At 38.1% G+C, this 12,487-nt stretch overlaps 2 protein-coding genes across 2 annotated transcripts; one reads left to right on the top strand and one right to left on the bottom strand.

Annotated features, from left to right (window-relative positions):
* Positions 1–15: 15 nt before the first annotated feature.
* Positions 16–6,477, bottom strand: uba2 (ubiquitin-like modifier activating enzyme 2). The gene is made up of 17 exons (XM_033967732.2): positions 6,233–6,477; positions 5,495–5,578; positions 5,351–5,421; positions 5,202–5,266; positions 5,023–5,123; positions 4,792–4,913; positions 4,644–4,711; positions 4,370–4,491; positions 4,162–4,261; positions 3,880–4,034; positions 3,680–3,773; positions 3,355–3,467; positions 3,100–3,255; positions 2,928–3,024; positions 1,868–1,973; positions 1,627–1,769; positions 16–980 (listed from the first exon to the last, which is right to left on the bottom strand). Exons 1-17 carry the CDS (start codon positions 6,371–6,373, stop codon positions 784–786), a joined length of 1,935 nt encoding a protein of 644 aa, XP_033823623.1. The 5' UTR covers positions 6,374–6,477; the 3' UTR covers positions 16–783.
* A 1,962-nt stretch (positions 6,478–8,439) lies between these two features.
* Positions 8,440–12,453, top strand: lcat (lecithin-cholesterol acyltransferase). The gene is made up of 7 exons (XM_033968160.2): positions 8,440–8,822; positions 9,214–9,370; positions 9,466–9,581; positions 9,724–9,819; positions 10,314–10,538; positions 10,651–10,846; positions 11,509–12,453. Exons 1-7 carry the CDS (start codon positions 8,672–8,674, stop codon positions 11,861–11,863), a joined length of 1,296 nt encoding a protein of 431 aa, XP_033824051.1. The 5' UTR covers positions 8,440–8,671; the 3' UTR covers positions 11,864–12,453.
* The last annotated feature ends 34 nt before the right edge of the window (positions 12,454–12,487 follow it).

Genomic DNA, 12,487 nt, shown 5'->3' with positions numbered 1-12,487 from the left:
TAAAATACACATGACCTAATATCAAAGTTTATTCTTTCAACAGTAATGTTCAATAGACTCAGGGCTATACAAGTCAGGTCACAATCTTAACAGTACTCTAGTGAGGCTTGTTGTACATGTTTCATAGAACAGAAAACATTACTGATGTGATTCTAGGGTATGTGCACAGTAAAATATAAAAATCAAAAGTGATACCAGCGCAGTTTCATAGGAGTGTCTTCCTTTAACTGCCTTTCTCAATCTACCTTACAAAGAGCATGTAATGAAATAATTTACTCCATAGTCATTTTCTTTAAGAGACTTTTCTCCCGTAGCACAAAATAACCATTTCAAAGTTTTTGTATACTGAAGTCAGGCAACAATACACTACACACATTTGAGTACCACAAGATGCCTGTCCTCAAGTTTATGCATCATCACAAGACATAAATAATACAACCAAATTCCATCTGTGTTTTTCCTGATGTAACTTGCCAACAAATGAATAATTATCCTGACTTGTTTAGCACATGAAATACATTAAGTTTATAAAAGATACAAAAACACTCACTGTAACCATCAAGAGACACAGTTTATAGGGATTGAAATGAGTAAAGTAAAAAATGAGCTAGCAAATTCTCAGAGTATGTACAGCATTGTGTAGGGAAGGAAGAGGGACTGTTAAAGCATACATTGGTCTGTTGGGAAACGGATTTAACAAATGAAAAAACGTTGTAATAAATTGTTCTTCATAAAACATGAGGTTGCAGTCGCTGTTCTGTCAAAACGACAATAGCTGCACATCTAGTCCAGAGCGATGATATCGTCATCGTCCTCTTCAGCAGTGGTTTGGTCTGTCCGTGGACGTTTGGCTGAGGTTTCTCCCGTTTCTGCGTCCGAGTGCTTCCTCTTGTGGCTGCTGGGAGTTTCTACGGCTGAGCTTGAAGCTGCTCCATCATCGTCAGAGTCCACAATCATGATGTCATTGTCATCTGCTGGAGCTGAAAGGCAATAAAAAAAAAAGCACTTATTTGGGATACATAATTTTACAAAAAACTACCAATGCCTTTTTTCCTTTTTGTATTCATGTAATAGACTAGGTAATTCAATATTAGTGTGTAGTACTACAAGAAGAGGCACTATGTGAATATTATATTTTAAACATCACAGTGGAAATAATATTGATAGAAGTAAATGATCACCTGAATGTTGCTTTGTGAGACTGATTACATAACTTTAGTTTTTGTCATTACAATACAAAATATGTGCTGCTAGCTTTTATTTTCCTAAATGAACAGTGGGTAGAGCAGCATAGAGACCAATAGCTCCCCCTGCAGCCTGACTGCTGGACTTAACCATGAAACATTTTCATTGAAAGATAGAATCTTTCTTTCAAGTTTAAAGCAGTAGTGCCCAGGTGTTTTCTAGAAATGCCCAAATATCATTTATTTGCCCAAAGAGGACATTGAAAAATATGTAGATTTGTCAGACAAAATCAGACCGCTGTATCTTGCTTTGCCTTGCCATTTGAAAAGCCATTTTAAAGCTGAATGTGCTTGAAAAAACTCACGCATGTGAAAGGGTTTGAGAGCTCAGAACAAGTAGGAGCTTAAATACCCCCAAACAAATTATTAGTGCCACACTGACCTTTGGAGGAGGTGGACGGCTGGGCAGAGTCCTTGTTGCCATTGGCAATATTGTTTGAATCTTCTGGTTTATTCTGTGGAGGAGGGGCTTTGTCTGGGGCTTCACCAACTACTTCAAATTCCACATCCCTCTCGAGTTCCTCACTGCAAATAAGGAAAAAAACAAAACAAAACATGTCTTTTAGATACAAGAAAGATACTTAAAAATGTCAAAGCCTGAAATACTTCTTGGGAGGACATACGTGTGTAGAACATTGACAAGGAGCGTATAGTCTTGAAGAAAGTCGTCAGCTTGGAGACGGCTGCCATTACGAATCCCAAAGTCTGAGAGGAACTTGCTGTTGTTGGCTGGAAAATATACAAATATATAATTCCAAGAATAAGCTTGATTTAACAATGCTTGTAATGTGTGTTCAAAATACTAGTCTTGTATTCACAGTGTTTAGATCATTATTTTTATGAATTTATTTATTTATTTAAAAATAGACCCTTTACAATTAGAACATAAATGCTGCCATTTGATGTAATCTACCAGAGTTAGCCCTGGGCTAATTTGCATCAGCAGTCCCCTGACAGGGAAAAGAACAACCCAAACATTTGACAGAACACCAACAAGTGATAATGGGTTGAAATACAAAAAGTATACATGCATCAAAACTACCACACCCTTTCACACACAGAGACACACACATATTCACCAGAACCACTGGAGCGTAGAGCCTAAAGAGATTAATGGTTACAGTTTTGAGTGCTTTTTAAGTGCTTTTTTAGTTCAATCTTAAAACCTTTGATTGTGACAGATTACTTTATGGAGTCACTGTGTAGTGGCCTTCACTGAAAAAGCTGATTGTCCACAGGTGGACGGTTAAAGTACAATACAGTCATGCAGAGGGGCCAGTCTTGTGGATTGCTACTGTAGCACAATAGTTCAAATTGGCACAGTCAGGACCCAAGCCATTATAATCTTGAAAACCAGACAGACTGGAAAAAGCATCTGATAAAAAACCTCTAATGCACCATCACTGTAACATCTTGGCAAAATATTTTTTTTGAGTCTTGAAAATTACAAAGCTCTCTAAGGCTTGCTTATACACTGATTCTAAAAGGTCTAATAGTATTTCCCCAGCATGTCCCAAGCAAGTGATGTAATAGGACAAGTGGGAAAAAATAAGTGCCTGCATAAATGTCCTGGCTGCTTCATGGATAGACAAGGTCTATCCCTAAGTTATCCATGCTATATTTTTGTCATGTTCTTGATGTGCTTTTTAAACTACAACAATGCTCACTCATCTGAAAAATTACCTTCTGTCTCTCCTTCCTCTGAGGAGATGAGAATGGTCCCTTTTCCATCTTCTATCTGCACATCTGGAGCCACCATCCCAAACCTCTCCTTAAGGATCTAAATAATAGAGTTTATGTAAAATAACATACTTGATACAGATTTTTTCTTGAAATCAGGAAAAGTGTCATTTACTCTGTCCTGGAGGGAAACAACCATGGTTTTGTTGACATTGAGTTTGACAGTAACTTCTGGTTTACTGGCACAAACATAGCAGTTAGCACTTGGAGGGTCAAGCACACAAGGCACCAGCAACTTCTTCCTGAGGTTTGGAACCTTATTCAAGAAGATCTGAGAATTGAGACAGAAATGATATGTAAACACCACAATTGTACATCCAATCTGCCAAACTCAAATTTGCCATGACTTTTAGCAACAAAGTCAACTCACTGAACGACATGACTCAATCTCCCCAGACAAGATTTTTAGCCCCTCCAATACAATTAGTCCTGCAATTACAGCATTGGTTGTAGCTATTGCAGGAATGATGTTTCCAGCCATGGCTATCAAAGAGAAAAAAAAACATTAGGTTGCTGAAATTAGTGAAAACAAATGAGTCAAAAGAAATCTATACACTGATGCAACAATGTCAAAGTTATTTGTTTTCACATTACCAAATTTGATGATTGATAACAAGTGGTACAAATACTCAGAGGCAGTCCCAATTTTTTCATGACTAGATGAAAGCAATGCATTTTGAGAATATTGTACTTACACTTCACATCAAAACGACTCTTCATATTCATGCTAAAGATGTGCATTCGCAGATTGGCTGCAGCAGTAACAAAGTCCATAGCTGGTGGGTCATCCTATCAAAAATTGTGTAAAATGTCATGACCAAAAGAAAACCACTAAGGATATTTTTTCACATAATGCCATAACATTTTAATTGCATTTATGTGTTCTGTAAAGTACCTTGTCCCATACAAGCTCTGCTCCGTCTCCCTTCTCTTCCAGCTGCGAGCGAAGAGTCTCTACACTTTGTTGGAAAAGTTGGCTGTAGCCCCAAACACCAAGGACCTGCTGGTCCTTTAGACCTGCACTAGTACACTCTGACTCTTTAGGACTTTCTGTATAAAAGAACATGAAAATTGCATTGATTGAATATAACGAATCAGAACATAATAATGATGAATTTATAAGAGCAATTAGGAAATTAAACAGGTATATCATAATACATTTTAGCTATGATCATACCATTTTTCTCCACTTGGTGCCAGTCCAAAGGTGTAGGTGCTTTCCTCTTTTTCCATAGCTTATCCATGGTTAACAAGTACATGATGTCATCTTTAAATAGCTAAACAGAAAATTATATTTTACTTAAAATTATATAAATACAAATAAAAGGTTCTACAGTGGGGCATTGTATAAAATGCAATACTACAGTTCAGCCAACGATACACACCTTGTTGAAAAGTTTTACAGCATCATATCCTGTGGAACGGGCCCATTCCTTGGTGGATACACGTTTAATGTCTCCATCTTTTTCTGATGCTGTGGCACGGGCAGCTGCATCTTCAGGATTCCCTAAATAACAACATAACTTTAAAATTCAATAGGTTCCATAATGACTTGTAACAGATTTTATTGATATAAATGCACTTCATAGCTACACAATGTTTTGTCCTCAAGGGCATGTGTACGGACTAAAAATATGTGAAATTTATAATGGTTCTTACATGCAGCTTCTGGGTCTGCAGTGTCTGGAGAAACTTCCTGATCAGCATCCTCCTCTCCAAATAGCTGACTGAGAAACAACAGCAAAAAAATAATAATTTACATTCTAAAGCCAGACATATCAATTTTAGTAACATTTTCTCCACTTACTTAAAAAGATATTTGGCCCATACAATACAGTGAATGGGCTCGGATGGTGTGTTTCTTATGGTACAACCTGGAAAAGTCTTCTGAGCAGGTTTGGGCTGGCACTCGTAGCACTCTGTCAATCCCTGGTTACAAGCAAATATAATTTTATATTTAATACCATATTTGCGGTTCTAAATACATTCTGAATAGATGCATTACAATATGATATCAATATTGCATTTCTGCATGTACCTTTTTAATAACAGATACTTGTCCAAGGTATCCTGCTGTACCACTTTCTATGAGAGGGATATCTGCTGCCAAGCACATCCTATTCACATGGTTGCGGGCAGCTAATAAAAAGATGATGAGGACAAACACAGGTTAACTGCTGCTAAATAATAGCATAACTTTAAAATGTATTTATCTACCTCTGTTGTCCAAGGCATTCATAACCAGCACAAACTTTCTAAAGAATTCCACATTGTAGTCGGGGCTGCAAAGAAATTATTATTAATACTAATTCAGTGTAATCATCAAGGTTGTTAGCAGTTGAGTAATAATAAACAAAGATACATACTTCATTATACTGTCATGGTAAGCAACAATATTGGCAGAGGGACAAAATTGTAAGGCGCTCTCTTTGGCCACCTTCAAAACAAATACAAGTATTAAATTAAAAAGACAAGACTGCAAATAAATAATGCATTACACAGACACAAACCTGGGATTTAGACTTCCCAACATGCTTCTTTTGAAAAAGGAACTGGCGATTTAGGTTGCTGACATCAATTGTGTCCAGGTCAATCTAGAGAGAAAGTAGTAATAAGTGGGCGAAGTACAAAAACAGAAAAAAATATTGTTTTATAAATTTTTTCATCACAAAAAAGTATTTAAACTTAAATACTCATTTGAATGTATGGTTGAGTTAAATAATATCAGCTGAAAGAGATAAATAAGATAAATCATAATACAAAGATTAAAAGCAAACTGAGGACTAAATGTTTACGTTTGACCACCCAAGCTCACTCTTTCAATCCATACCAAGGTAGGCCTGCTAGTTACCCAAACAATGAGACCACGTACAAATATGAACTAAGGCACCATAAATAATAATACTAACACTAATACTAACCGATAAAAGCTTGACAATCATATTAATGAGGAAGCTCGGTTGTCAAGTGACTATATACTTAGTCTCTCTCACGAACTGGCTGTGGCGCCAAAATCGTGACGCTATCCTGATCAGGTGAGATACATGAGCAAGAATTTGGGAAAATGTCTTTTATTATCCTAGGCTAGTGTTAAAAGGAACCATTAAGGACTTGCAACTCAGGAGTCAAGCCACGTCAGGAAAAAGTCTGAAGCCTGCCTGCACTCCTCCGTACCACACAAAGACAGGCATGCTAATCAAAGCTAACACACGGCTAACAACACTGCAAACCGACACAATGCTACTCACCACTTCGATATTCTTGAAGCCGGTGAGGACAAGGTTCTTCAGCAGCTCACAGCCGATCCCTCCTGCCCCCACGACCAGCACCTTGCAAGTGGAAAGGGTCTCGGCAAGCTCTTTTCGGAGGGGACCCACTAGTTGGACCATCTTGACCGGCTTTAGAGAGTCTAACAGAGCCTGCAGAGCGCCGGGGCTAGCGGGTTAGCTCCTCGGGTAACTTAGCTCTCTTCTTCATGGCCCCGCCCCGTGACAGGGTTGGACCATGTTTTCTTCATGTATATTTTTTCTTGACGCTAGATACACAAGAAGCACAACCTGTATAGCGCCCTCTTGTGGTTTCATTGTGCATTTTCCATTATGCACTATGGAACAAAGTAATATTTGTCCAAGTTTGTGCAAATGTATTATTATTTTATTTCAAAAGTAATAGCAAAAGACAAAGTTTAAATCTGTTAACTGGACAAATCGTTGTAGGAGTGAAGACGTTTCGCTGCTCATCCAAACCGCTTCTTCAGTTCTGGTCAGATTGCTGGTGGACACTTATATCTGCTGGTGGTCTTATATCTATCTGAAGGGAGGGACCAAATACACTGAAACTGTAAGCAGCTATTGACAGTTTCAGCCTTAATTACCATATTCAACCGTTAATAAATTCTTTGCTTTGGGTCTGAGGATGGATTCATAGATCTGTGAGGGATTATGTCTCAGGCCTCCGTCCCTGTTTAAGGAAGGATTGTTTTTCCTAAAAAAAAATAGCTTCTTTAACTCCTCTCTCAAACCATTTCTTTTCTCTGGCTAAGATCTGTACCTCACTATCTTCAAAGGAGTGGTTAGTGGCTTCGAGACGGAGATGCATAGCAGACTGGAGTCCAGAGGAGCTCTCACAACGGTGCTGGTACATTCTCTTATGAAGTGGCTGTTTAGTTTCTCCAATGTTATGCTCACTGGACTCTTCACTACACTGAATGGAGTAGACCATATTGCTTTGTTTAAGGCTCAGAGTTTTGTCTTTTGGGCGAACAAGTTTCTGTCAGTGTTTGTAGGTTTGAAATAGACCAGAATCTCATACTGTCTGAAAATTCTCTGTAGTTTTTCATTCACACCCACTGTGTAAGGAATAGTTACACCTATCCTTCTAGGTTCAGATTCCCTGTTGTCCTGTCTCTCTTAGATCTATTGAAGACCTATTTTGAATATCCACAAGTAGAGAGGGCCTTCTACACGTGTTGTTCCTCCTTATCTTACAATACAATTGAACATATTTTTACTGCCATAATTTTGATTTATATTTTATTTAAATCATGTTAATGTTAATAATATGTTATATGGTATTTTAGTGTTTTATTTTGGTAGTCAGGTAGGAACTGTTGTTTTGTTTGGTTCCGCTCGACCACTGGAAAGGGACGCACGCCCTGGTTTACCAGAAAAGTGTGGCGTGTCTGCAAGGTATATTAAAGTTACAATTAAAGTTACAAAGTTAATCAAAGTAAAGCTCATTCTACCTCCTAAATTTGGGTCAGCCAGCAAGTTCGACGGTGGTTTGGTGGTTTTGACGGCGATGGTGATGTTGTTGGCATCTACAATCAAGTTTGCACTTGTATAAATTAAAGATTCATCCAGCCATCAGTAAAAGAACTCTTCATTGACACGAGGAGGTGGCGTGATACATTTAACAATTAGATTAAGTAAATTAATAAGGTGAGGTGGGTGTGTACTCTAATAAGCACTGTACATTACAATATTGATGATTATTGGAAGCAATTCAACTGTAATACCCATGTTTAAGGGGAAATGACCACCTGCCCCACTTAATGTAGCTAAACAACATGCCATGACCTCTGAGTCAATGCCCTGCAGTAACCTCAACCAAGAGATTTCAGCTATTTGGTGCTCACACTGAAGGTGGTGTTCATGCATGTTTTAGTTTGTTTTGGCTATTTGGCAGTTCATTTAGTATTTATTGGCATATATTTATATTATTTATTGGTTAAATCAAATGTATTTCCTCTTCCTCTTATTGTCTTAGGAGTAGATTTGTGTTTCTGTCTAATGGTTTTCCTGGAGTACAGTACTTATGAAAGCGTGTGATCAAACATTGACATGCTGTGGAGCGTAAGGCCTAAATAAATAGCTTGTTCTCGTGTGATTGGAAAGGATCAATAGGGCATCGGCTAACCCAACATTACACGTACATTCTCGGCATGCTTTATATCAGTAACCCAGAGATGTCCATTTGATTAATCATTCAGACGCAAGAGGAGAGGTTTAAAACTTTTATTTCACTTTTATAATAAGTCAAAGTTGTTGTAGGCTTTAGCGCAGTAAGAGGCATTGGTAAGGGTCATCTATCGCTCTCTATCTCTCCCCCTGTCCCTCTCCCTCCGCCTCCAGAACCTCATAGACCGGGCGAAAGAGCAGAACTTCGCCGCAAAGTGAGAACCAAACATGGGCTCAATGGGACGCATCTGGCCGGCGGCGCTGCTGTTGATGTTTGTGGGTTTGCAGCACTCCTCGTGTTTTTGGGTAATTAACGTGATGTTCCCTCCTCCTATAAAGCCAACTATTCCAAACAACAGCACTCCTCCACTCGTCATTGGTAAGTGATGGCTATGAGATGTTCTGAATAGAGTTGACAGGTTTATTGAGTGAAACTATTAGGCCTATGATTCATTTACACAGAGTACTCGGGAATAACGGATTTGCTATTATAGATTTTTCAAAGCTCTTGATTGATTAGTGTTATGGCATATGTTATTGATGGGATAGTTGTATGGATTTCACAGATAAACAAGATACAAAGGCCAAAGCATGACTAGATGTGATCAAAATGTGACCATATTCTGTCTCTTCAATACAAGATATACAGTCTAATTGTGTGATTTATTTGATTTATCAAGGCCTGTTTATAATGTACCCTGTTATTTTAAGAAACTTGAATATTATTGTGAAATGAATTGATCCACAGTCTTGATTATATCTGCATCCAGTTCCTGGGAACTTAGGAAACCGCCTGGAAGCCAAGATTGACAAACCTACATTGGTCCATTGGTTGTGCTTTAAAAAAACACCACACTGGTTCCCTCTGTGGATTGATCTCAACATGTTCATGCCAGTTGGTGTTGACTGCTGGATTGATAATATTAGGTAACAATGAACTGTTCAATCTTATATAGCTCTGTTCCATTGTGACCTTCATGCATACACAGAAAGATTGTCCTTACTTCACTATTTGTCTTCAGGCTTGTTTACAACCGAACAACTCGGCGATCATCCAACTCTCCAGGTGTCCAGGTGCGGGTGCCAGGATTTGGGGAGACCTACACCATTGAGTTTCTTGATAATAACAAGCTGGCAGGTGAGTAAACCATATTTTACTGATGTACATTTGCTTAAAATAGAACAACCACTACTTAGAATGTTGCTAAGACGTTGGGATGTTTCTACTGAAGTATGTGTAAAGTGTAGTGTTGTCTCCACTGATTACATATGTTTTATAGGTTACTTTCACACAATGGTAGAACATTTGGTCTCCGTGGGCTACTCTCGGAATGGGACCATCCGAGGTGCTCCATACGACTGGAGGGTGGCTCCTAGTAAGTCGCTAATACTCAAGAATTACAGTCATAGTTTTTATTTAGCCAGGAAGATCCCATCAAGATAGAAATATGTAGAGAATTTATTAATTTTATTCATGTATTTCTTAAAAATGTTTCCCCAGTTGCTACCGTGGTATTGAGTACTATAATTAGTTAAGTGATATTGTTTGTTTTTGACAGTAGAAGGCAACCTATTGCTCCCAAAAGCAGTTGTATACAGCATAATTTTCATTGCACATGTTCTTATAACCACTGGTTGTCCCTTGTATGCTGTAGTGTAATAATGCTACAGAAATAGAAATTTTTGAAGAATATAAAAGCTTCTTTTGCACAAATATTTTTTTTAACCCCAAATCTACTGTTGGTTTTAGATGCCTGTAAAAATATTTTTTACTACTGCTTAGTTAGGGAGACTAGAGCAATAAAATAAATGTACACAATTTAGTTAGTTACCCTGTGTCCTAAAATGCTTTCCCTTCCATTTGTGGCAGATGAGAATGAGGAGTACCTGGTGAAGCTTCGTGAGTTGGTGGAGGACATGTACAAGCAGTACCAGAAGCCTGTTTATCTACTGGGCCACAGTATGGGCTGTCACTATGTGCTCTATTTCCTCAACCAACAACCCCAGGCCTGGAAGGACAGATTCATCAAAGGCTTCATCTCCCTAGGGGCTCCATGGGGGGGTGCTGTTAAGGCACTCAGAGTCATGGCATCAGGTAGGCCTATAGGTGGAACATCTATCTTAGTTTTTTGTAAATAATTACAATTATCTTTTTAATGTATCTAATAATAACATGTAAAATACACAAATTATATTTTGCACTACAGGTAACAATGATGGGATCCCAATGCTTTCTAACGTAAAGATCCGTGAAGAGCAGAGGATGATAACAACTAATCCTTGGATGCTGCCATTTGATGAGTTTTGGCCAAAAGAACATGTATTGGTCTCCACTCCAACAGCTAACTACACCACCCAGGACTATGAGCGCTTCTTCACAGACATCAACTTTGAGAATGGCTGGTATAAAACACCACTTTTTCATTTAGTTTTAAGCTGCTTTATAGAAGTGATAACTGAGACAAAGTAGCTGTTAAAGCAAACAAAAAAATTCCACGAAAATTATTACACTGAGCCTGGTTTGATCAGTCTTCAACAATGAAAAAAGATTATATTAGGGTTATAAGGTCACAATCAAATCTAAATTGCAGTTTGAATGGTCACACTTATTTAAGTCAACAACACTTTATTTATTCCCAAAGGGGTAATTCAAAAGGCACAAAGAGCAGTTGTAGACTACATAAATGACATGACATGAAAACAAAGCCACATTAGACACTGTCGTAATACGGACGCTGCTGATGTATATTATGAATTAATTCAGTTACAGGTGTTCATTGGTCTAAAATACTGTGAAAATATTAATTCTTACTCTTAGAGGGGTGTTGTCTCTCCACACATCAGATCTGTAACTTTCCATGTTTGTCACCATAGAATTAGATAACGTTAATGCCACACTGTGGCTTACCTTCCACCAGAAAAGTTACAATATGCAAAAAATGTGCTTCAATGTAATTATTTTCAAGGCAAGAAAGGCTGTCAACATGGTTAATCATGGTTAACAGAACAGACCTACTTGTAAGTGTGTTTTTATAGCTTATGGTTCAGTCTCTTTGTTGTTGCAGGCACATGTGGTTAGACACCAAGAACCTGACAGGAGATCTTCATCCTCCTGGAGTTGAAGTCTGGTGTATGTATGGTGTTGGACTGCCTACTCCGGTCACATACATTTACGATGAGGGCTTTCCCAACGCGGACCCTGTGGACTTTGTGTATGCTGATGGGGATGACACAGTGGATAGCTTTAGCACAAGTTTGTGCAAGCGCTGGATCGGAAAGCAGAGCAAACCTGTTCATGTCACAGAGTTCCAAGGTCTTATGCACCTGGATATGGTGTACCATGAGAAGGTGCTCAATCTAATCCAGTATATTCTTGAGGGCAAATCTGAAACACCCAGTGAGATTGACGTTAGGGTGTAAAAAGCTCAACACTGAACAGTTATTTCAGTCCGTTTGTGACATTGATAACAAATGTCTGGACACAAAAATAAAACCCTGATAGAAATGACTGTTATCTCACTTGAATATAACAAGGGGATGCTTTGTCATCTGATCGACAGTTGTTGTTTGTTTTTTGTAAGCAGATTTACTGTTACATTTGGGACAAATGTATTTAATTTAACCTGTATCTTGTAATACAACATTGATTTGCATTTTCCAATGTTTTATATCTCCACAAACCCCTTATTGTGTAACCTAGAACCTTATTTCATCCTATTATTAAAGACTGTCTCTCTACATGTCAACTAACCCCCAACCCCTTGCTTGACTCTGCCTTTATCCCTCTCACAAACCACTTTATAATTGTGCATTAGGTTAACTATTTTACTTTAGAATATATGAACATTAATAAAAAGTGTTATTACCGTAAATATAGGTGTAATCATAGATGTTAGCTGGCCCTACAGAATACACATAGACTGTGTCTATGTGAATAAGACTTTTTAAAATATAGGCAAAATGATTAATGATGTGACAGCAACATTAAATCATCTCCATGATTGAATTATCTGTTCGTTGTCCTGATTGGTTAATCATGATCGA

This window comes from Periophthalmus magnuspinnatus, chromosome 6 (assembly GCF_009829125.3).
Source record: "Periophthalmus magnuspinnatus isolate fPerMag1 chromosome 6, fPerMag1.2.pri, whole genome shotgun sequence".
In the NCBI taxonomy this organism is placed as follows: Eukaryota; Metazoa; Chordata; class Actinopteri; order Gobiiformes; family Gobiidae; genus Periophthalmus; species Periophthalmus magnuspinnatus.
Note: the sequence above shows the minus strand (reverse complement) of the source record. Positions and strands in the feature narration are given on the sequence as shown.